Source organism: Lepidochelys kempii, chromosome 10, assembly GCF_965140265.1.
Source record: "Lepidochelys kempii isolate rLepKem1 chromosome 10, rLepKem1.hap2, whole genome shotgun sequence".
NCBI classification, from domain to species: domain Eukaryota; kingdom Metazoa; phylum Chordata; order Testudines; family Cheloniidae; genus Lepidochelys; species Lepidochelys kempii.
The window spans coordinates 11,275,415-11,301,832 of NC_133265.1; the positions used below are offsets into that span (position 1 = coordinate 11,275,415).

The 26,418-nt window shown below is 40.8% G+C and overlaps 1 protein-coding gene across 3 annotated transcripts in view; it reads left to right on the forward strand.

Annotated features, from left to right (window-relative positions):
• The window catches only part of GNA12 (G protein subunit alpha 12), a 74,049-nt gene that overhangs the window by 16,908 nt on the left and 30,723 nt on the right, over positions 1-26,418 (forward strand). For all 3 annotated transcript variants that reach the window (XM_073361966.1, XM_073361965.1, XM_073361967.1), the window contains exon 2: positions 3,695-3,910. In XM_073361966.1, the coding sequence (XP_073218067.1) occupies positions 3,695-3,910 (216 nt within the window). The remainder of the gene's footprint in view (positions 1-3,694; positions 3,911-26,418) is intronic.

A 26,418-nucleotide genomic window follows, 5' to 3' on the forward strand; every position in this document is an offset into this window, starting at 1 on the left:
TAGAGAAGCTAGATAGTAAAGGGCTGAGTGAGATGGTTCTGGAGAGCTGGAGCCTAAGCAGGTGAAAGGTCAGAGCTGGCTTGCATGGGCTGGAGCACTACATGCATATTTGCAACCAAACTTAAAGAGATGTGGAAGATAGAAATGGTAACAACTGATATGATTGTATTTTGGATAGCTTCCCTGGAGAACAGCCCAAATAACCATTCCTCTTTAAAAAAACAAAAACAACCCCCAAACATTGCTCTGCATATTGATAGACAATAAAACACAACCTTGACGTTAAGTCCAAAAATAGCAGTTTTCCACTGGTCAGTACAAAACCAGTTCTGAAAAAAAAATAGTAGTGACTTTGAATTCCTCCCAGAGTGGTACTTTTGCGTAAGTGGTTAGTTTTAAAGAATGTGTAGAGTCTGTGCAATTCTGAAAGATAGCCTTGTATATTCTGTTGTCGTCTTTATTCTTAGTTATGGTGAGAGCTTCAAATACAGTAACAGTGAGGGGGTGAATTAACTATTTGGAAATGAGAATAGGCTTTTCAGCTTTGGGTCAGTCCAATAAATCAAAATCCTAAATGCGTATCTTTAGTACCTCATTTTGAGGATATAAATGGTGAATTGTACTCTGTGCTTGGTGTCACAAAAACATGTTCTTTGAATAGTGTGTCTGGAGGATTATGTTGTATTAAAATGAATGTCGTTCAAGATTAACTGTTTATTTTTGGGAAACCACACTAGTAAGAATGTTACTATATAATGGTTTCTGAGGTACTTTGATTATAAGCTCATGTTCTGTGGCACTCAAAACTGTTTAACATCTCACAGTTCTGTCCCCCTCCAATTTTTTTTTTAACGCAATATCCTTGCTGTGTGTTTTTAAAGGGCTGGAGCGGATGAGGTATTTATGTCTGTACTTCAACATTAACTGCAAACTTGTTAAGTAATCCAAGATTGCATGTGTGTTTTAAACAAAATGTTTTGTCAAATATCCTAAACAAGCTTCGGACCCTTGGTCTAGAAGTTGGGGCTGAAACCTGCTGAAAAAAAGAATTCAGTGCTCTGTGTATTAAAAGAAAACAAAAAACCCCTCACATCTCTGAACAAAGCAGTTTCATTTTTAAATTGGCTTACAACAGATGACATGCTGTACCAATGAGTCAGTTAGCTCATATAAAACCAAACCTTGTAGTTGATATATCCATCGTTCAAATTGCTTTTGATTTTAAGAACTAGATGTCTACTACATGGAACTCTTGAACATGGGTGTGCTTTAATGGCCGTTGAAATGCCTTTCAAATTTAAACTTTATCTTGTGCATTCAGTCTGAAATATAAGCCTTATGTAAAACTTCAAATCATGAAGACTGACTCGGTCTATTCTATATTGTCAAGAACTGTTTGGTTAGAGAACTAGATATTTCCTCCCCTCCCCACAAAATCTGATTGTTAGAAAAATGAAATCAGAAGGTGGCAATTTACTCACCAAAAGCCCTTTTTGTGAACGTGGCAAGTTAAAAGGAAGCTTGCTATTAGAGAACAAACTGTGCCTGTTTTGCCCAGCCCTGTAGTACAAAAACTCGCAGAATTCTTTGTAATAAATATTTCATATTAACTGAAATGTCTTGTTCTGCCTACAAACTGGCTGGAGACAGCCATCTTTATGAAAAAAGGTGTCTTGAGAACTTAGAATGGGATCTAAGCCAGGGGGTGGCCAACCTGTGGCTCCGGAGCCATATGCGGTTTTTCAGAAGTTAATATGTGGCTCCTTGTATAGGCACCAACTCCGGGGCTGGAGCTACAGGCTTCAACTTTCCAGTGTGCCGGGAAGTGCTCACTGCTCAACCCTTGGCTCTGCTACAGGCCCTGCCCATACTCCACTCCACTCCACTCCACCCCTTCCCACCCCCTCCCCTGAGCCTGCCATGCCTTCGCTCCTCCCCCTCCCTGCCAGAGCCTCCTGCACACCACGAAACAGCTGATTGGGAGGTGCAGGGAGGGAGGGAAGGGGAGGTACTGATTGGTGAAGCTGCCAGTGGGTGGGAGGTGCTGGGAGCCGTGGGGGAGGGGGGAGCTGATGTGGGGGCTGCTGATGTATTACTGTGGCTCTTTGGCAATGTACGTAAGTAAATTCTGGCTCCTTCTCAGGCTCAGGTTGGCCACCCCTGATCTAAGCTATTTAACTTAAAGTCCACTAGAAAATGCCATGGCATTATATTGGAACCCACACTGCCAGTGTCAAAGCCCTGTTTCACAGCAACATAAACGCCTCTAGGAGTCCATTAAAAATGTCAGTGGCAATTTAAAATTGATAACATCTAATGTGAACTCCAACTACATGACTGAGCAAAAAGGCACTAGTTCTTTAAGGCTATATGGTAAACACATAGACATGTCTCATGCATCTTCACATTTTTTTTATTTGACCTAGAGTTCTTGGGCATAGAGACAATGATCTGTAAACCAGCCTAATTTACTTCAGTAGACTATGCTGAATGCCCTTTCTAAAACAGGAGTTGGCTTCCATGCTGAGTAACTCCTTTCTAAGCTTAGAGGGGAGGTGTGACCAGCTCTCCATGTGTGACATACCCAACAAACAATCATGTTTTTTGGTGAGTTCCTGTTTCTTTTTACATGGCAATCATCAAAGTTTCCTAAGGTATTTCCCTCAGGCTCGGTAGCAAGAAAACTTTGTAAAACACTCCCTCTATTAAATAACCTCCAGAGTGCTCCCATCTCCTCCTTTTTAAGCCAGTTTCATATTCCAGCAGACTTTTCTGGTAGCTCTTACAATACATTGTGTATTTCAGGTCAAGGCTAATAAGTGGAATAGACTTGCAGGTCTCTGTAGTACTTGAGGGGGGAAAAATAATTTGGGTTGAGCAATAGGAGTGCACTATTGAATTGAAGGACTTTCAGGTGTGTAAAAAGAAAAGGAGTACTTGTGGCACCTTAGAGACTAACCAGTTTATTACCTATTTATTGTTATTTATTACAGCATCCGATGAAGTGAGCTGTAGCTCACGAAAGCTCATGCTCAAATAAATTGGTTAGTGTCTAAGGTGCCACAAGTACTCCTTTTCTTTTTGTGAATACAGACTAACACAGCTGCTACTCTGAAACATTTCAGGTGTGTGCAACCAAAATTATTTCAGCTTTTCAATCCAGCCAAATCTTTCAATTAATCTTCATTAAAACTGCCTTTCGTGGGGCTGAGTTAGTCTAACTTTCTCAGGGGCAGGATGTGTCATGAACTGGTATCAGTATCCAACTGCTTAAGACAGGTGGAAAGAGATATTAATGCTTAACACTGTTTCAGACGTGTCTGCTTCAGTAGGTGTTTGGATAATACAGTGATGGGGTGGGAGTTGCTTATAAGTTGCTAGACAGAAAATATTCTAGTATACATTTGATATAGGTCTTTATTTTTATACTTTGCTATCTGACCATGTCATTGTAAAAGTGTTTCTCCCCATCCCCCACCAGATACATAGCAGCTAAGTTGCTGGAACAAGGAAAGTTTTTGTTCCTTCTTATGTTGCTCCTTGCAATGGAGCATATTTTGGATCCCCTTCTGAATTGTCCTTCCACAGGACTACTGACTTGTGCTACTGTAAGCTTCATGTACTTTTAAGTTCGAGTTCGTTTACATTTTTATTTTTTGATCACTGACTCTGTTTTATCTGAATCATTCCGCAGGGCTGCAAGGTTCTCGTTGATGCACGGGACAAACTAGGGATTCCTTGGCAGTACACGGAGAACGAGAAGCATGGAATGTTTTTGATGGCTTTTGAAAACAAAGCTGGAATGCCTATAGAGCCTACCACCTTCCAGTTGTATGTACCTGCACTGAGCGCACTGTGGAGGGATTCTGGGATCAAGGAAGCTTTTAGCCGTCGGAGCGAGTATCAGCTGGTAAGTATATCCAACTGTATGGTGATTGAAAAGTTGTAAACAGGGTTTTTTCAGTCTGAATCCAGTTTAAGAGCAGATTGCTAAACCCAGTGTGTGGCCATAATACAAGCAAGCTGTAGCACTGCTATAAATCTGAGCATGCTATAGCAGCAAGAATGAGTAGTAACTGGAGCCAAACTGAAAAAAAATATGGGGCAGTAGGAAAGAGTGGACAAGACTGGATAGACTGGAAGAACAAGAGGAACCAAAAAAGGCAGGAAATGATTGAACAAAAAACCCCCCAAAACCTGAGCTGCTCAGTTGGGCCGATCATAGTAGGCCACTGATTAATGCACACTTCTTTATATTTGTCCAGTTTTGCCAACTTGTATTATATTGATGCTGGCAGGCTATTGCTATTTGCAGATCAGCTCTTTTGAAGTTAATGTGATCCCTTTCCAAGCTGTTCTTGGATTTTTTTTTTTCCTTTTTTATATCTGCAGGTTGCACTTGAGGCAGCATTTGGATGTCATCCTAAAAATAAAAACGGTTTTCCCCTGTTTTTCTTTTCAAACAGACTTCTAGAGTTCAGCACAAAACTCATTACATAATATAAAATTCAGATAAGAGCACTTCTGATATTGAACATTTTTGTCTTTGATCTGAACAAACATATTTATTTATTTTATGCCTGTTGGAGCAGTTGATGACCACCCTTTATTCCCCTGTCTTGTCTTCTCCCCTACCTTCCCCACCTCTTTTCTCCCCTCTCCCCCTAGCCCCAAATAATGAGGTGATTGTCGAGGGACTATAGCCTCTTTTGGTTGATTGGGGTTTTTTGGTTGTCACTAACCTCAAGATGTGGCTACCTATTTGGGTTCAAACAGTGGTATAACTAAAATCTGACCAGTCACTTAAGTGGCTTAACTTAATATATAAGCTTAGAAGCTATGTTCCATGTTTCTCACTCTGTAACTTCACATAAAACACTTCCTTTTTTTCATTGAAAAGAGACGTTGTGACTTCCTAAAATTGGGCATAAGAGGGATGTTTATTCTAAATAGTGTTTTCCTTGCTTTGCTGCTATAAATAACATTGTGTTCAAAGAAAGGAATTTAATTCTGTGTGATGGAGAATGTGACTTCTTATGTGAGAATTGCCAGATGCAAAGGTGAGCCCAGCAGTAGTGAATTCCAAGTTGGGGCCTCCCCTTAGTACATTACACTATCAGTATTACCACTCTCCTCAGACAGGAGGTGAAATGCCATTCCATCTCTCCCTCTCCCACCTCTGAGCAACCATAGTGTTTGAGGCGGACAGGACAGGGAAAGAAGCAAAGTCAAGTGCAGAGTTTTAGATTTGAGCAAACATAAAAATTGGAAATGGAGAAGTACTCTGAAGACTCCTTTCTGGGCGCTGCTGTGATCCGAGACCTCTTAAAATGTTGAGTTTAAGAGCCTCTCTTCCATCCGGTTGGGATTGTAATTCTCCAGATTTGAGATTAGTTTGTGTACTTTTAAGGTCTGGAATGGGAAACTGTTACTTGTGCAGACTTCCACCCACACACTGTCAGTTCATAGTTAAGGAGGAAATAGTCAGTCCAAAATAATCTTAGTCCTTTTGCGTCCTAGGCCTTGACGTGTAAAAGTAACAGATATTGTAATGTAATGCAACTGACAGTAATGTAACATTAATAATTTACCTAGACCAGGCATAACACTAAAACACATTCTTTGCCTATATCAGAAATTATTCTTTGTCTTCCCTTGCACCATGCTCTTGTGCTCCCAGATACACAAGTCTGCAGTGTTTTTGTTAGTACTTTCATACAAGGAAGCAAAGTGGCCCTATAGCTCTGCTCTTTTTCTAAGGAGTCAAGTTTTTGGCTTAATTTCAATAATGTCATAAAACATAATATATGCCATTCTTTATATTCTCATTGTTGCCTGACTCTGGAAAAGCATTTCTGAAAACTAATTGCATAAATAAACTCTGAAGTTCTTGAAATGGAATGTGCTTGAAGTTTAAGGGCAGGAATTACAGCATTGCTGTGTCTTCCTTTTTTGGCCCTAAAAGGAAGAACTGGAATTAATGGAATAGCTTATAACAAGATTAAAACAAACATTTCTGTTTAGCAGTGTCTTTTAGTAGTAAGGGTCCAACGCTCTGCTTTTTGTGCCATTACAGTTAAGATTGTCAGTACTTCCATTATATCCCTTTTCCAGAAGTCTCTAACTTTAACTCTAAAATTGTGCTTTTGCTGAAACATGACTTAAAAATTCTCAGATCAGGAGTGACTCCCTTAAAATAGCTAGAGAGCTTTTTCAGTTTAGTAAGGTTTTTTGGGGTTTTTTTGGTTTTGTTTTTCGTTCCCCAAAGAAAAGGCTGTATATTGTATTTCACTATGTGTGGTAATGCCACAAGGGGTTTTATTTAAAGCCCAAACAAACAAACAAACCCTTGCCAATATACCTCAGCACCACAACTAATAGTCCTTGGAAATTTATTTAGGATAAGTATTTCCTAGGTATTTTAACAACTTATGAATTAATCTGGTTTATTTTCAGCATATCTAAACATCCTTTAATTTGCAGATTGAAGTCTTTCATGCAGGTGTCCGGCTTGCCAGCTTAACTCTGTAAATTATTATCTTCTTAAAATGCTTAGTTATATTTGCTAACCCTAAATAACTGAGACTATTTAGACCTAAACACTTTGACTACTTGAGCTGTGATAGTGGGATTGGAAACTCACCCCTTGTAAGTGGCTGAAGTTGGTTACAGGAGAAACAACCTTTGAATATTAAAAAGTGACTAAGTATACTGAGGGGGTGGGGGGCAGGTGGCAGAGTGGAGAACTGTTACATAGGTCAGATGCTCCCTCCACATCACTAAATATCAGTGAAATTTATTATGTTGGAAAGACTAGTTCCTTGATACAAGATTTTTTCCAAGACTATAAATTAAGGCTGCTCTTGCATTCTTGAACTTCAGCTACAAGCTTTAAACAAACAGAAGGCAGAGATTCAAGCTAAAGACACGAGAGCTCCACCTTTATGTTGAAGTCAGTAATATTTGTAACATCTAATGCAGAGATTCCCAAACTCTTTCTGCTGAGCTCCTCCATTCAGTCATGTCCCATGCATAGGGAGGGAGAGGGAGGGGTACCAAATACCCATAGGAGGGTCCATGGGGGTATTCACCACTGGGATTTGAGGAAGTGTTCCGCTCCCTGCAGTGGTCAGGTGATCTCACTCTTGGGTCCTGGTTTCCTGCCTGTCCTTGCTCTTCTCTTTCCACTCCCCCTCTTCTCCCGCCCCCCATTTTGCAGGGAAAATTCACAGGACTGTGCTGAAGAGCTGGGGTCAAGAGGAGAGTGGAGTACTGTCCCCCTCCCTGCCTTCTGGACACTGCCCCATCCTGATCCTGGCTTTTCAGTGTGGTCGTGTCTGCTTCCCCTGTGCAGACGCTGTCCAGAAAGGCAAGGGGACAGTGCTCTGCACACTGAAGGGTTGGAGTCAGCACGGGGCTGTGTGAGGCAGGAGTATCAGTACTCCTGGGGTGCGGCCTTCAGCTTGCAGTTCTCAGAGTCCGTCCCGTCCTGCCCACTGGCCTTCCCAGCAGAGGAGGTTGACAGCTGGTGGGTGGCTGCAGCAATGGAGGAATGAGATGGGTAGGGAGCTTTGTCCCTTCAGCTAAGACCTCTCAGACAGAGCCCCCTCCATACTCCCAGCCCTTTAATGCTGACCTATCAGGTCCTTGTGTCCTCCAGTAAACTCATCAGTTTACCCCACAGTTTGGGAACCTCTGAACTAATGTAACCATGACTTAAATTGGTTATGTAGAAATATATTTTATGGATATTAAGGGAAACAAAATTGTTATGGGCCCCAGAACTATTGCTTCGGAATATTTTTTTATACAAAGGCATAAATGTAACCTATAGTAGTACAGAATACTACTTGTAACTCAGCCTGCTGTGAATAACATAGTTTAAGACAGAAGACAGGAATTCAAAGTTATCAACTATAATGCATGATATGGCACACAGATACAATCAGAATGATGCCTTAAATATAAGTTAATTATAGTTTATTACATTAAAGCTTCATAAGTGTACAGTAGGAACTTAGAATTATGAACACCAGAGTTACGAACTGACTGGTCAACTACATACCTCATTTGGAACTGGAAGTGTGCAATCAGGCAGCAGCAGGGGTGGGGGGAAGCAAACACAGTACAGTACTGTGTTAAACGTAAAATACTTAAAATAAATAACTTAAATAATATTTTAAAAAACCCTTTGTAAGGAAACAGTTACTGTGTTGCATTTAAATTAAGATGGTGAATAGCAACATTTTTCTTTTGCACAGTGAAGTTTCAAAGCTGTATTAAGTCAATGTTCAGTTGTAAACTTTTGAAAGAACAACCACAACATTTGTTCAGAGATACAAACAGCCTCCATTCCCGAGGTGTTCATAATGCTGAGGTTCTACTATATGTGGTGCATGGAATTAAAATGTTCTTGAAGGCATAGGTACTAGTTTTTCAGACTGATGCGTTACTAGACAAGTCCTTTCAAAAATAATCTTGCTGCTTAATAAATTGAATGATTCTGCTTCCTCTTGTTGGCTCTTAGGGCTGTTCATGCAATGCCTAATCTCATTAGGATGTAGCAAAAGGCTGGTAGCTGAGGTCAGAGAGATTGGGAGTAGCTTGTGGTCTGGTTTTTTTTGTGTTTAAGTGGAATGCTTATTTATAACCCCATATTGTAGATACTGGTTTAGATCTTGTCCACACCTGTGCACTGGTTTGGTTAAATCCCTACGTGGGCACTTAAATTGGTCTAAATAGATGTAAACCAGATTTAACATGTCTCTGTTGATTTATAGGTCTTGTATATGTGAGCAACTGAATTCCTTTAACTAAAGGTGTGACTTTAAACTGACTTGGTCAAATAGAAGTATCCACGTAGAAGTTCGTTCCTTAGTTCTTTTTAGTTTAAACCAATTACTGATTTAAACTGAAATAAGCCTGATTTTTTTAATCTTAACTGAAACAAGTGCCTGTAAAGTCTCTTGCACCTGTTTTAATACCTAACTGGTACAACTATGTGTAAACCAGGCCTTAGGGATGCTTGCAGTGAAGACCTTCCTTAACACTGTAAAATATCTTCAGGGTGGTCTTGCAGTCAATTTAACACTAAACGTCTTTTGTTTTTTTAAATTTAAGCTCTGTGTAGTAACATGTTGTACAATCATTTATGCAATGTATCTGTCTACTAAACCATACTATAGTAGTAATTCTGCTTTTGAACTGTATATTTTTTTTAAAAAAAATAGTGGTTACTAAAAAGTAAAGTAAAATATGATGCATGGATTGACTACCTATAGCTAAAAAAATCTAATCTATAGGTGCCTTCCTTTGTAATGCTAAATTTGAATTATTGGTTTAGCAGTGGAAAGCTTGTTGGATAAAATGGCTGTTTGATTATAACCTAATATCTGAAATTTTCTTCACTTGGACCAGAGGAGCTGCCTCTAGGCATTTATCAGCACTTTCTGTTTCATACACAATGCATTCAAGTGCTGCCTGTAAATCCCTGTCTGGGTATGTGAGCCTCTTAGAACTGAGTGGGTGGATTCCACAATAGCAGTATTTTCTTTGCTTCAGTGTCTCTCTCCTTCTAAAGCAGCCTAACCAATTTCACTCTCTTCACATCCCGCCCATTCTCCTCTCCTCCTCCCTCCCCCCAAGTTCCTCTTTTCCTTGTATGCAAGCAAGTAGTTCTGGGACAAAAGCTTCATTGTGTATTTGGTTACATTGTCAGGTTGCTGTCCTCATTTTTTTTGGCTACAAGAATAAGAATTCTTTTGTAATCAGTATGTGACTCTCTACACCCCCCCATATTTTCTGTCTTTATTTTTGAAAGGAATACATTTTATCACTTCACTATAGATACCCGGTAACACTTGTTCTCTCAGGTTTTCTGTGCTACCTCAGATTCCTCCCTGCTAGCAGTACATTCCTCCCTGCCAGCAGATGGAGACAGAATACTTGATTTGCATGACTACTTCCACAAAGGAGCGGAATCCTTTGTTGCTTGTCTCTAATACATGGAAGTGAAGAATTTCCAGTGCTCTTGTGTAAACTGGAGTTCCATATGTACCAACATCTCGGGGTTGTAGGGCTTAGGTGTTGTAGCCATGACTGCTAGCCATGACAGCACTGGTTCCAAGTCCATCAGACTGAGTACTTGGTGGCCTCCTGTCCAGCTGAAGGCTCCATTCTATGTCAAAGGTACTAGGGAAACTCAGTGCAAGAATAGTGGCTGCCCTATGGATGCAATAAATGGTGGTAGATTTAGTCTCTCACCTCTTCCTGCACTGGGTGTACTCCGTGCATGTGAGGAGGAAATCATGGCAACTCTCTTTGGCAGCAATGAGATGGCATAGGCTCAACCCTCTTTCTCCACTTCTCTGAAAGTAAGACTGGCAGCAGATTACTCCTTTTATCCAGCAGATCTTGCACCCAAACAACAAGGGATAGAACTTGCAAAAGCTATTTCCTGTGCACACACTTGCTCTTCACTTTAGTGTGTGTTGGGGGGGACGGGGGACTTCTTACCCAAAATTGGTGCACACAAAAATTGACGTGTGAGCATAGCTCAGCTCAATTGGCTATCGGTATCTTGGTGTTGGTCCATAGCAATGGATACAGTCGTTAACACACGTGGGCCTAATAGGACTTGTTAAGCAAAAAAGAGAGACTCCTGTTTCAGTCAGTGTAAATGTGAATTTTATCCCAGCACCCCAGCCCTCTTAAAGATTAGAAAATCTACCTTGATAAATAAACTGAGCTCCTTGAATCTACCTTAAGAAACAAGGTTTAAGAGAGGCAAAGAGTCCTGTGGCACCTTATAGACTAACAGGTGACTTGATTATGGTCTGTAAGTACCTTCATGGGAAACAAATATTTAGTAATGGGCTCTTCAGTCTAGCAGAGAAAGGTATAACCTGGCTGAAGCTAGATCAATTCAGACTGGAAAGGAGGTGTAAATTTTTGACAGTGAGGGTAATTAACCACTGGAATAACTTACCACGGATTGTGGTGATTTTTCCTATCATTGGCAAGTTTTTTAAATTGGGAAGAGATGCTCTAGGAATTATTTTGGGGGAGTTCTACAGGAATGCAGACTAGATGATTACAATGTCTGTTCTGACCTTGGAACCTATGAGAGAGCACCAAATATTAGCTTTTATATGATGCAGCAATTCATGAGAGGCATATATGGAGGGGTTGTGCGGGTTGCAGAGGTAGGAGGAAACTTCCTGCTGTGCTCATGTTAAACTACTACTAATGAGAGTGTTATATGCAATTCCTTGTGCAGAGAGCCATAAATGATCTAGAACCCCTGAAGCCTTTTGGGGGGGCAGTTTGCAATAGAAGCTCAAGAAAAATACTTAACTGTTCTTTTATAGGTTCTTTTGATATTCCCTGTCTTTGTATGGGACCCCTGTGTTTGGAACACTATCTCCCTGAAGGGTTCACTTCATTTACTTGCTGATAATATAAATATAAATTTCTGTTGGATATCAGACTTCACAGGAGGGCTAACAGAGTTTTATGATGCTTTCCCAGTATCTGAAAACTCAGTAGTATGCATTGTTTTATCGAAACGCTGCATGGGTTTGTCTGCACTGAAGTAAAACACCACGACTGGCCCATGTCAGGTGACTTAAGCTGCAGGGCTATAAAATTGTACAGTGGATGTTCGGGCTCTGACTGCCCGCAGGTCCCCAGGGCTCCCGCTCCTGCTCAAGTTCGAACATCTACACTGCAGTTTTATAGCTCTGAGCCCCATGAGCCTGTGTCAGCTGATGTGGGCCTGCCAAGAGTGTTTTATTGCTGTGTAGACATGCTCTGTGTAACCTGATGTGGCAGTCTGTCTCCAGTACTCAAGGTGAAACATGGATTGAAAGCTCACTCCATCTCAGACCCTCAGTGGTTTTACATTTTAGACATAAGCGCATGACTCAAATAGCATTTTGCTCTCTTCTTACTATGTGAAATAGTATAACTATAATATACAATCATGGTGAAGAGGATTTGTGTATCTAATGTCAACTCTATATACTTACTGTGGATTTGCTCTTCAGGAATTTTAAGTGCCAAATTAGCTCTGTTGTACAATAGTTCATAAAACAAATGTTACACGTAGACCGCTGTTCTCCAAACCACTGCTCAATCATAAACTTACGCAAGGAGGCTACAAATGTTGCTTGTTCTGTAACTTTGACCTCTTTTTCAGTCCAGTTACTCTTACATATTCTATCAGTTGTGTCCATGGAGGCTTCTGATAAAGATGTACAAAAAAAATAACAAAACTATTCATTACTTCATCTTGAGCATAATTTAAACAAGGTGCCAGCTACAGAGAGAACCTTTTCTTCACACAATATTCATTGCAAAACTATTTTAAAAATTTCCAGGATTTTTCAAGTTTGCAAAACTTCTGTGAAATTGCAGCATCATGGGGAAGCTTTGCACAACATCATTTACATCTCTATTCAACACCACACTTTAGTATCCATGTGGAAGTCCATGGTGTCCCTACAAGCAGCATAACCTAGTGGTTGAGCACAGGGCTACAAGCCAGAAACATCCTTGTCACGCGCTGGCCTTGATGTTTTGCAGTTACTAGTATTTGTAAAGTTCTGTGTAAGCTGTTTCTTAGCAGCCCTATGTGCTGATGGTTGCATCTTGTCCTCCAGAACCTAAACTTTCACTTAAATTTGTCTCTAACATGGCTGTGAAAATAATTTGAAGAATGTGAACCTGCTGTAATATGATGTAGTAGTGTATGCAGACAGCACTGAAACAATAGTTTTCAATGACGTAAACTGCCCCTGTTGAAGGGGCATTAATGCTGAAGTTAAATGTGAGCACTTAACCATTTAACTGCTGATCAAAACATTCCACTTCCTCCACTTTTGCATATTAAGATCTAAACAAGCTAAATAACATCTTGCTTTGACATAACAGGTGGCTGGATCTTGAGTTATGGGTGGACCTTGAGAGCAGTGATACTTTTCTTCTCTACTTGATCCTGGAGTAATGTGAGATGCTCAAAGCCACACAGCAATTAAATGACAGAACCAAGACTTAAAACCCTGGTTTTGGGTGTCCTGTCCCCTAAGGTACTGTACTTGCAGTATCTTTTTGAAAACTTAAAACTTGAGGGCTGACACCATGCAAAACAAAACTGCAAAATTCTATACAAATTACTGGATATAGACCAACTTTGCATGCTTTTAGCATTGTACTTCTGCAGCGTGCAATCCTATGTATGTTTACAGGATTAAAAGTCATTAAATGAGATCAACAAACTGACCCAGTGCCAACAGAAACCTCCCCAAGTAGCCTACTTCAGAGCCCTCCCAGCATTTATTCTCTCACCCCAAAAACTGCCTTAAACAGGCTATCTTGAAGGTCACCAAAATCCAAGCTCAGGATTGAGGGGGAGTGATCTCCAAAGTTGAGGACCCCCTTGCTACTTTTAAGAAATTTCTGCTTAGTATCCCCTTTTCATTTAAACAAAGAACCCTTAGCTTGAGCATCTCACTGGACCATAAATGCTGTGGAACATCACGAGGAGAAACCCTGCTTCTAAGGTAGGTAAGACTCGAACCATTTAGGTATTCAAAGAGAAATAATCTTTCACTGGAAATCAATTGGAAGTCCTTGTAGGTTATGAAACACTGGTGCGATAGCCTTCCCTCATGCGGGAGGCTTATTTCTTCTCCCAAGCTGGAGCACATGCAAAAAAAGCTGCTCCATGAACAGAGCAATTATGTGATTTCTCCCCTGATAAATAGAATAGGGGCGACAAAGTGACATGTTTCTACCCTTTGCTCTACTTCAGGGTTATCTTCTGCTTGGCTGTTTTATCTGTAATTTAAAACATTGGAGAATGGTTGTGTTACAGTGTCCTTTCTCCAACGTTTTATATTACACTCCAACTAAGGGTTAAAAGCTAACTGTACTAAGTTCTTTGCGAACAAAGACAGTTCTTGTCCCAGAGAGCTTCCAGTCTAGGTTTATAGCAAAATTCAACAGCTGGATGAAGTGCGGTCATCATGGGAATTGGGAGGATGAGGCAAAGAGTAAAAGGAATATGTGTCTGTATGATAAACATGAGCTGCTAATAAGGAATAGGTATGGACATAGGGGAGGCTAGAGAGGCTGCTGGGGATAGCTCATGTTTAAATAAAATATGGAATGAGAACCTGTGCCGATGGGCTGCTTTGGTTTTCTATATTGTATTTGCCCCTCCCTGCCGCAATCCTTTTTGCGAATACAGACCAACACGGCTGCTACTCTGAAACCAATCCTTCATCTGTATTCTTTCTAATTAAATTGTAAACTCTTCAGGTTACGGACCATATTTTAGGTCTATAAAACATAGTATGTTCCAGGCATTTTTATTAATGCTTGCTGCTTGCTTCCAAAGGGCTAAAGTTTAGAGCTTGTCTGGTTCTGTTCAAATAGTATGGTCTTGGAGGTAAGTGTAAAGCTTCATATTTATAACACTAAACAAATTCTATAGGAGTCTCTGCTTCTGTCCCCTCAAATGCAAATGAGTATTTATTTGAGTTTGGTATGTTCAGGGTGGAAAGTAATTCGATCCCAATTCCAGTGTTCAGAATCTGTGACCATAATTTGCATCTTGCATAATAATGGCTGTCCTTTGCTCTGAAAATACTTCCCGTCATCAAATCCTTCCTACTTATATGTACGTTACCAATCCTTATCCGGATTCATTTGTTTGCCTTTGCAGCTCATGTCTAGTGACATTTGACTTACAGAATTACCTGTGAGGGTTTCTAGCTTAGATGCTGAACCAGTCCTTGCTCTTTCTTTTTCATGTGGCTCTAGTCTTTCATGTTTACCAGTGCATATTCCCTTAAACACTATTCTGCTGAAGCATGAAATCTTAAATTTTTTAGAATGAAGCATTAACTTGGGATCCTAATTCCTGAGACTGCATTCTCTACTCCTAGCAGAAGGCTCTAATTTTATTATGCATACAACCAAGGTACAGAAACAATTTAAGTATTAAGACAAAAATACAAATTAGTCCTACTCTAAATCTTGCAGGATTTTATTGAGTATAGGGATTTGTTCAGAGTAAGACCAGCTGTAATTAATCTTTGCATTCCTATCAAGAAATGCTGGCATATGCTGTGAGAAACAAGGGAGGAAACTTTCAGCTCAGCCTCTCACTGAGCAACTACCCAACTGTGGCTAAAATCCACTGGTGTAATCTGCTCTCTAGTGTGCAAGAAAACTCAGATCTGCACAGACCGAAATCCAGCCCAGTTGGCTCTTGATTAAGCTGTTTGGTGTCCGTGTCTAGAAAGTAATTAAAATAGATCTTAATTTTCAAGACTCAAATTGTTGAAATAGTTTTCAGGGAGACATCAGTTTCAGGAATGTATTCTTCTGTACTGGAGGTCAAACGAAGTATCTGTAAATTTTAAGATCAGATTTGTGTACCTAAGGGAGGTAGATGCACAATTCCCATTGAATTTCAGTGCAAGTTGGTGCCTAAGTCCCTAGGCACTTTGTGAAAAACCTCCCACTTGATTCCAACATAGGGATTAACTACACTTGTTAGAGGCTTAAACAATAATGTTAACATTTTTCACATTAAAAGAAGCCTGCTGATCAGACACCAACATGAAGTCTTTGTCCTGTAAAAGCTGAATTACTTGGGCTCACTAATTATGAAAGTGTTACTATTATGTTCTCGCATCATTCTCTTATGAAGTGGTGATGATTACAGAAATGCTGCTAAAATGATTGTGGTGAACAAAATCGGTGAACACACAAAACAGCATACAGTACATCAGTGTCAGTGCTCAGTGGCAGAAATGGAAAGTATGTTTCCAGAACTCGTATGTATCTTCTATTTGAATTCTTTCAAGAGTTTTCTTTGTGGCAGAAACTTCAGTCTTGTTTTTTAAAACTAAACTGCTACTGATTAGAAATGGATCAGAAGATTATAAAGAAGTTGCACTAGGAATCTTCCCCTGACTACACTTTTCATTGATGCAGGTGTGTTGCAGCTTAGTGTGGCGATGGCATTGCTTTTCCTGTTTGCCTCAGTCTTAGTTTTTGGCATTTCTCCATTTTTGATAACACGAGGTACCAATGCATGCTTAATATTACTCCTGGGAGAATTCTGCTCCAAAAAATTAAAAATTGTGCACTTAAAATTCTGCAGTTTTTATTTGTTAAAATAACATTATATAATCAGACCAGTTTTGATTATTTTGGTAATTTTATTTCAAAATACCCGTTAGCAAGTATGTATGTAACAATACTCACTCACTCACTCACACTCTCTCTCTCTCTCTCTCTCGCTCTCTCTCCCTCCCTCTTCCCCCTCCTCCACCCCACCCGGAGTAGAGAGTTAAAGAAACTCCTGTGACAACCCAGTACCTGTTTCTCTGCCCCCTACCCCCCTGACCCCAGCCACAGACCACCCCAAGCCCAGACACTTAGATCTCCTATCCTGCCAGAGAGGCCAGCTGCGGGCCTTCCCCTGGTCCAGACATGCTCACCTTCTGCCCCCCAGAGCCCAGGGATCCAGAGGGAGAAACAGCCTGATGCTGGGTCCCAGGCTTTCATGGAGATTCCTGCACACTGCCCCCTCAGTCCTTTAGGGTGTGCTGGGAACTGCAGCTCCTGGGAACCCTCCAGTTTCTTCCTCAGGTGTGTAATATCTCCACTATACAAAGATATGGCTGTTAAACACCTAATTTTAGTCTTATCCTTACATGAGGATCTAAAGGCTCTTCTAGAATATGGTTCATCAGTGCTATGTTTGTTCGGGGTTTTATTTTTATTTTTGCTTCAGATAAACCAAGCTGCAAAGTGAAGAGGTCAGTCTCAAAGCACTAACTGATAAACTTGTTAGCAGTTTTAGTTGATTATCTTTTGCTGCTTCCACTTCATGGGTTCTCAAGGTATTTTCAGTGCTCCCAGGTGTAGTTCTGCAGGACCTTCTGATTTGTGAAATGAGTTCCCTTAAAGCAATTTACCTTCTCTGTTCCTTTAGTTACAGAAGTATTACTTCATTTATCAGGCCTTCATCTTTCAGATTACTAAACAAACACAACGAAATTACTCCAATTTATGCAAAGTATTTTCCTGTTTAATGTGCTCATATTCCATTCATGTAATTGTGTTGCTGGTTAACTTTCAAAGGGCCTGTACAGTTAATCTGATTAATTTTTTAACTGGATACATAACTGCTTCGTGTCACTTTTGCTACAGTAATTCCTACTCTGCAATGACTCTTGCTGTATGCACATAAAATAGCACAAAGTATCTCTGCTTTAAAAATGTTTTAGTTCTTTGGCTGGCTTTATTGTCCAAATCTTGTTTGTAATTATATAGCCTTTTGCCATTTCATGGATTCAAAGAGTTTAGTACCATGTTTCCCTGAATTACACCTATTTTGGCTACTGGAGGATGGCTGCGTATAATCTAGGGGCACGTTTCAAAGACTTACTGTACATCAGCTGTACACAGAATGAAGTAGCTATCATCAGCATATGGTCACAGCACTAGATTTGCTTTTTGCAAGCACCACCATAACCTTGGTGAACAGAACTGAGTGGTGGCTGCTGGAGTTGCTGTCAGAAAATGTAAAGACTTAGCTATGCTGCATACCCAGCGCCACATTTGCATTCCAAAAAGTTCCAAGCTTGTGAGTTGAGGGCTTGTCATCTATACACTGATTCCATATACTTACCGTGATAAATGGGCATTCTCTTGTAAATGGCCACTTGCTGTCGTGCGTGGGGATTTGAGGTCCAGCCCTGTCAGTGGAAAGCTGGGGCTGGGTGCCAGAGGAGTGATACTGGCAAGGCTCAGGCCCCAAACATTGGTTGTTAGCTATGGAAAGGGAGTAGGTTGAGTGATAGGTTACTTTTCTTCAAGCTGAATTGTTGGAGGGAGCTACAGAGGCTTACAGCAACTTGAAAACTAAGCCTCATGCTTCCTTTCATTTCAAAGATACTTGTTAGAGCTTCTAAAATTTTAATCCCTTCACAAGAGCTCTTGTTCTGAGAGAGTGAAGGTGCTGTAAATGTAAACTACCAAAAAGCTTCTTTGGAAGGAAAATATATATTCCCTGACAAATTCCTTTAACAGAGTTAAGGTTGCCCACTGGCATCTCATGCCCTTCTAGAACATCAACTTAAACTTTAGAAAAGCATGGGATTCAGAGTGAAGGTACACACCCATGGAAACTTAACTACCCCTTGAGCTGGCAGTAGCTACTAGTAATTATCTGCATATACTCCAGCTGCATTCACTGTTAGATTGTAGCTGTATTGAATGGTAGAGGGGTAAGTTAGAGCAGTCTGGCAGACCTGTGACTGATATGAGATGATCGGGCGGGGCGGGTAGGGTGCTCCCCGTGTGTGTGTGTGCCCCTCTCCTTGACCACTGTGTGTATGATCAAAGGAAAGAGGTGCATGTGTACCTTGAGTATACTTCTTTACAGTGCCATGTTGTGACAGTAGCGGGCACAGGGGTTGTCTTACCCTAGGGATGGTCAGCAATTAGGGTGGGTGCTGAGTGGCCTGAAGTTCAATGAAGGGTACATGAAAGTGTAGTGTTGGATAGCATCGTGCGCATCAGGATGATGAAGAGATTGTAAAATTTAGCAGCTATGTTATTCTTTCTGTGAAGTAGCTTAACTGCCTGAGTATAGAACAGGTGTAGGTAACTCCTGTTCTGGACAGTGCAAAGGCAAGTTGGAGTATGGGGATGGAGTTAAGGTGGTATACCTTATCATAGAATCATAGAATATCAGAGTTGGAAGGGACCTCAGGAGGTCATCTAGTCCAACCCCCTGCTCAGAGCAGGACCAGTCCCCAATGTTTGCCCCAGATCTCTTAATGGCCAATCCTCAAGGATTGAACTCACAACCCTGGGTTTAGCAGGCCAGTGCTCAAACTGTATTCCCTGCTTTTCCAAGTTTAAGTGTTCTGAACTCGATGTTCTGGAATGGTATGAGATAACATTGGGCAACCTTAATTCTGTGTTAATGAAGGCTTTTGTCAGGCTTTTTTTTGTCAGTAAAAAAAAAAGACAGTTTTTAGTAGGAGTTAGTGGTCATGGCGGTGGTGTATGTATATAGGCTTGCAGTTGAGATGCAGCAATGGCCAGGTAATGAGAATGCTACTGAGCTCTTCTGTAGCACTTTTCATCTGTAAGTATGAAAGACTTTTGCCAAGGACAAAAACATCATTATCCCCATTGTACAGTTAGGGAAACTGAAGTACAGAGAGGTGAAGTGACTTGACTCTGCCACTGGCCTGCAAGGTGACCTGGGCCACGAATAGAGACCAGGCTTTCTGAGTGAGAGTCCACTGTTTTTCTCTACAATGAAACACTGTTGCTATGTGATTCCTAAGTGCCCCCTGGCCCCCAAACAAACTTTGTTATCATGGAATTGGGATAATGTTGTCTGTGCGTAGTTGCTAACAGGGCTGGTGAGAGAATCCAGACATGAACAGTTTTATTATGTGGTCATGATAGTAAATTCAAGCACTTGGTGTCTTTTTGTCTACTCTCACCCCTGCACCTCCACTTTCAGCTCACCCTCCCCTTCCTGTCTCATTAAGCCATTATAACTTTAGAACCCAGGTTTGCCTCCCCAAAGTTGGTAGAATCTGTGAACTTTAAGAAAAGTGTTTTTGGTGTGGGAGGCATATCTTGGAAACACCTTCTCCAAATTACCCTAAATTTGGATCACTGACCCTACAATGTGTCCCCGTTTTGAGTAACCATGCAGATTATAGAGCACTTAGTCAACCTTTAAACAGAGAGAAATTCTTAATTGGGTGTTGGCTGAGAAATGTTCTTAACAAATGGTTTCCTTGGAAAATGCTGATTCATTGAGGCAAAATGTTTTACTGTATCTGTTGCAGATTCCACTAAACTTTCACTGAAACCTGAAGGTCTACATCTCCATGGCAGGGAACCCATTGGCACTCTTAGGGTTGCTAGGCTCCTCGCTGGAGTTGGGGATTTGTGGGCTGTCAGGTTCCCTTCCCTAGAATTGGAAGTCTGGAAGTCCTAGGACCAGCTTCCTGTGTCCACAGCTCAGGGAGCCCTACCCTACAAGCTGTTTCGGGATTATGATGTTGTGGGGAAATTGCCTTTTTAAAAAGGAGACCTATTTTTAGGAAGGATAGAGACATTGGAGGGAAGAGGTGCTCTGCATGTCCATCTGCAGTATAAAAGGCTCAGAGGTGTGAAGAAGGGGTCCATTCATCTTAGTGTTCCTAGGTGAATGAGAACAGCTCCGTGGAGATGAATACAGCGTGAAACAATCCCTCTGAGAAGCATGAACTGCTCCATTCATGTCGGTAGGTGTTCCCATTCTCAGTACTGGAGAGCCTGTAATACAATGCAAGCATGCCTATTCTCAACTCCTCACTCCAGACTCAGCACTGTGTTCTTGGTGTGTGCTCCCAGCGTATCTTTTCTCAGCTCCCAACCCAGACAGTCAGGGTTTCCCCAGATGCTAGCTCACAAGGGAGGTAGGGAGAGGGGCTCATACCCTCCCTAGAGGGACAAGATGAGGCTGGGAGGTTGACATGCCATCCCAAATCCTGGTTTAACTGAGGAGTGACAGCAAGAGGGGCTCAGACCCTCAAGAGGGACAGACACTTTCAGCTCACCCAAAGGGGTAGAGAGAGGGACTTTGCGCCCTTCTCCCAAGATCCTGGGGTACACATGAGGAGAGAATGTGGGACTGACAGGTTTCCCAGCCCAATTCTTTCCACATGCCCTGGCACCTACCTCTTAACCTCAACCCCCTCTCCTTTGTCACTCATCTGCATGCAGTCCCAAACACCTTCTCCTCCTGTTACCGTCAATGTCTTCTGCGTCCTAATTCCCACTGTCCTCCCTGAAAACATTTGTATTGTTTCTTTTCACAGTTAGTTTGAATGCCTTCTGAATCTTGTTATAAAAAATCTTATTCCACCCCACCCCAAAACACAAACCTTATGATAAATACACATTCTAGCAAGTTGCCTCCTATTTTTAATTTCAGATTTCTCCCCTGAATTCAATTTAAACTTGCTGTGCCTGGATAGTGCGTAGATTTGAAAGCCATAGCATTCCCTCAAAGCTACATGGGCCCTGTGACTCTTAAGGTAAACCTACACTGTGATAAAATACCTGCAGTTCTGAGTTTGGGTCAGCTGACTCAGGTTTGTGAGGCTTGGGCTTCGGGGCTACAAATTGCAGTATAGGCGCTTGGGCTGGAGCTAAACTATTTTTGAATACTGTTTTCAGTTTTGCTCCTCCAAAAGTAGTGGGTGCCATACACTAGTTGAGGTAAATATCTAGCAATTAAGACATTTTGTCTAGGATCAGAGCCATAGTTTGATCTCTAGTTCTGCACAAAAAACTCCCAGAATTTCCAGCCTTTTAAGAAAAGCTGTGTCTTGGGAACCCATTGATCAAAATGATTCCAGATTTTGATCACTAGCCCTACCTTCCGCTCTGTGAGGTACAGCAAGTTTCTATGCAATACGAATAACTATGTGGCCTTCAGAGCATGTAAAAGTCGGCCTTTAAACATAAACCTTAGCTATAGTGGAGCTATTCTGCTATAATCTTGACTGAGTTAAGGCGGGGAGTTTTCAAAGGAGCTAGGTTTCAAAATCCCACTAAGTTTTAATGGGTTTTGGGTACTGAACTCTCTTGGGCTCCTTTGAAAAGGCTGACTGACATTGGCTAGGAAGACAAAACTAAGAATAAGTGTTAGGTGTAAACAAACTCGTAAACAACATGGATCTCTCATGCAAATACTTAAGTTTTTATTACTAACTAGCATATCCATTTGTAAATGCTTATTTTCTAATGAGAACAGATGTTTGAAACACTTAAAAGGGTCAGGGCAACGTCAGTGATGACTGGCTGCACTGAAAGTGTGCTGTGTGCTTCAGACACAAGGCAGGCCCTGTCCTAAAGAATAATCTTTACAGACACTGTGGGAGTGAAACGTTAATCATTTTCCTAGTTTCATCTATTGTGTTCCTGCCAGCTATCAACTGATCTTTCTGTACAATTTCTGTTACTGATATCATTCTCACTAATCCACCCCCTTTTTTTATACTCGAACATGTTTGCTCTGCTACATGATAGAAATAACTCCCTCTCCACCCCAGCATTCAACCCAGCCTCATCTCTAATACCTCACCACATCTCACTCAAGGCAGTTACTGCCTTTGCCATCCACAAATCCCTCTTCTCGGGGCACATCTTCACTGAAAGGCTCCCAGCACTGGTGCTCTGTCAACACTGGCACTTCACAGTGCTGAAACTTGCAGCGCCCAAGGGGGTGTTTTTGCACACCCCTGAGTGAGAAAGTTGCAGCGCTGTAAAGTGCCAGTGTAGACAAGCCTTCACCTTTTCTCAAACCCCTTCCTCCCCCCATTTCAGTGCTGAAATAAGTAGTTAATAGAATCCTAGAAATAGGGGGCTGGGAAGGACCTCAAGAAGTCGTCATGGCTAGTCCCCTGCAGAACCAAGTAAACCTAGACCATCTCTGACAGGTGTTTGTCCAACCTGTTCTTAAAAACCTCCTGAGATAGGGATTCCACAACCTCCTTTGGAAGCCTATTAACTATCCTTATAGTTAGAAACGTTTCCCTAATATCTAACCTAAATCTCCTTGCTGTTTTACTACTTGTCCTACCTTCAGTGGACATGGAGAACAATTCATCACTGTTTCCTTTAAAAAGTCCTTAACATATTTGAAGGCTTATCAGGTCCCCCCCATCATTTTCTTTTCTCAAGACTAAACATGGCCAATTTTTTTTTTTTAAACTTTTCCTCATAGGTCAGATTTTTCTAAACGTTTTTCTCACTTTTGTGGTGCTTGTCTGGACTCCCAGTTTGATCACATCTTTCATAAAGCGTAGCACCCAGACATGGACACAGTATTTCAGCAGGGGCCCCACCGGTGTGAGGTAGGAAGAGACCATTATCTTCTGTGTCTTTCAAACAACACTTCCATTAATATAATTTTCTGGTGTTTTAAAAAACCTCAGCCGCCTTCGTGTCCCCAGTTATTAGCTCTCCTTCCCTGCTAAGTAGGGGACACTTTCCTTTGCCTTTTTCTTGTTCCTAACGTATTTAAAGAACCTCTTATCTCCTTTTATGACTCTTGCTCGGCATAACTCATTTTGTACCTTAGCCTTTCTGATTCGTCCCTACATGCTTGTGCTATTCTTTTGTACTCCTTAGCAAGTTTCCATATTTCCACTTTTTGTAAGATTGCTTTTTGACTTTCATGTCACTAAAGAGCTCCTGGTGAAGCCATATTGGCCTCTTATTGTTGTTCTTACTTATCCTTCACATGGAGATTGTTTGCAGTTGTTCCTTTTAATATTGTCTCCTTGAGAAACTGCCAGCTGTCCTGGCTGAGCAACTTTTTCCCTTAGATTTTCTTCCCACGGGACCTAATCTGCCAGCTCTGTCTGTTAAAGTCTGCTTTTTTGAAGTCCATTGTCCCTGTCCTGCTGCTCTTGCTCTTTTTTTCTTTCCTTAAAATCATGAAATCTGTCACATCATGATCACTTCATCTAAATTGCCTTCCACCTTCAGATTCACTATCAATTCCTCCCTGTTGGTCAGTATCAAGTCTAAAATGGCTGTCATCCTCATTACTTCCTCCACTTTCTGAAACAAAAAGTTGTCTCAGTACATTTCAATAACTATTTTGTGTTTTGTCATATTACTTTCCCAACAGATATCTGGGTCCCCCATTACTAGCAGGTCTTTTGTTTTAGATGTTTCTGTTTGTGCTAGAAATGGTCATTCCTAATTTGGTGATATATAGGAGATCCCTATTTTTTACCCACTTTTATCGTTACCCAGATATTCTGAACTGCACTCCACATGGAATGCCTCACCTCCTTCTGGACCTCAGAAGTATGTTTGTTCTTGATGTGTAATGCAACAAATCCTCCCTTTTTATTCTGCCTGTCCTTCCTCAGCAAGCGATGCCCCTCTATACCAATATTCTAGTGATGAAACTTATCCCATGAAGTCTCTTTGTCAGTTAAGTCATAATTTAGGTACATTCTGGTAGTGTCTGTACTGTGAGGATGTTCTCAGTTGTAAAAGCATTGCTGCATTCAATACCCTAGTCTACCTCCTCGAGAAACTGAAGTCTCTGGAATAGTGTAATGGGAGCTTGTGGGTCAGGGCTCTTGTCTCATGGTATTCAATTGGGGAAAAGAAAGGAGGTTTTGGACTCCTGCTGTCCCAGACAGGTTCCCTGCCTCAACTCTTGGACACAGTTTAAAAAAAAAAAAAAAAAAACAACTTGACAGATGGCTTGTAATCTCATCATTTTTTGAGAGTTAGGGTTTTCTCTTTAAAAGGTAAAGAGGATGGGTATAATTTTTCTGCAGAAAATATTTTCTGAGATGTTTCAACACTGTCACAAGCTGTCCAGATGATAATTAAACCCAGTGGAGAGAGCAGAACTGCTAAGATGTCACTGTTCTCTAAGGAGTATACTAAACTCCACAGGCTAACTATTAGTTGACATCCCAAAAAGGAGATAAAGTAACTCGGGGAATATTCATTAGTATAAAGGCAGAAATGGGGCAAAATCTCTTCTCTTCTTCCTACTAGTTTGCAGCTATGCTTAAAGAAAAGAGGCTATGTGAAGTAAACTTCATTCACTCTATTTACTTTGCATTTTGAAAAAAAGCTCCTGGAAACATCATGCAAGATTTTCTGTTTGAGAAGGTGGAAAACATGTTGCTTTGAGAAGTAATTTATTGACACCTTTCAAATGTCTCCTCTGTGTACAACGCAGATTCCTGCAGTTCAGACTGTGGTGGACTTGTGCTTCACTTGGCTTCACTCCCGAACAAACCATTGGTGTTTGTCCTAAGAAGGTCTGCTCCCCCACTCCACCCCCAAAGCCTCTTCATTCCGCTCACTTTTCATGATACTCACTTAATTCTACTTGGAAAATTAATTCAGTAAAATCTTAGATTGAATAAATTGAGTTTTAATGGTATAATTTTTTCCTATATATTTCTATCTTAAAATAGTGAGCTCCTAAGACTTTAACCAGCTTGGTTAAAGAAACAGATGGGGATGTATTCATATTTCATCTATTCTCAAAGTTCCTTTCTCCAATCTTGTTCTAAGTTTTTTTTTGTTTGTTTTTTTGCAGTGTTTGATATGTGTAAAGCAAATGGGTCTCAGAATAAATAACACAAGAGCTTTTTGATTGGATGTCATTTTTTAATGAATAGCACTTCAGGGTAGTGTGTTTGAGTGATTAGTCCATCCACTATAGAACTGAAATATCTCACAAGCCTTTGGTCTTCCAGAATTCACTGTCTGAATTAATTTACTACCTGAACGTAAAGGTGCTACGACAGCAGTTGCTCTGGTTCCGGATAGGCTGAAACTGGAAGCAGTTTGAAATGATCTGTACTTTCTTCCATAGCAACAATTCCCTTCAGGGTTTTGAGTGCATGAATTTTGGGAAGTGGTGGGGCAGGGGAGTGAGGGAATGTAGAAGAATAGTCCTCAGTCTTTCATGACGAAGAAACAATTTTCAAACTAAAAAATAAGAGAGCTTGATCAAGTTACTTGCATTCTGCATACTAAGGAAATGGTTTAAATCATCAATAGTATTAAGTTTCAAGGAAGCAAGTGCTGGAAACTTTTTTTGAAAAAGCAACAAACTTGAACATTGTGTGCAATGGAAGAAGGATGACTAAGAGCCCTTGGATACCGTAATCAGTGTAACTGATTACAACCTGATTTTCAAGGGACTGCATAGATATCGTAGTAAAAAGAAAACTAGAAATTGTGAACAGGGAACCAAACAAGTCTGTTTCAAATCACTTGAGGCTTTTGAGGGGGAAATATAAAGCCACCGCGCGCGCTCACACCCCCGCCAAATTGACCGTTAAATACTCATCAAAGCATAAGTAAGGAATAAATGAAAATCAGGTCTGGGTGTTGTACATCTCATAGTATTGAGTATAGTGGATAGGAAACTTGGTGAAATTCTGGTAACTTGAGGAGTTATTGGAGAAGCAAGCATGATAGCAGTTTTCAAAATAAGTCAACTCTTGTAATTTAAACTGACCAGTTGGGTTTATGCAAAGGGAGGTGGTGTTCCTTTCTACAACTAGTGAAACACTACTGTGATTACAGTGGTTAGCTGTAGATACTATTATCAAATAGATACAAAATAGATTGAAGAACAATTGAAAGTTCACCATGCCACAGGGATTTTCATCTGAAGAGATTGAAAATGAAACTCTGTATAGGTTGGGCAAGTGATTAATTGAGAGGGATGAAGGGATATAGGATACAACTTTCAAAAGTGACGTAGGTGCCTAAGTCTCACTGACAAACAATGGGGCTTAGACATGTTTGAAAACT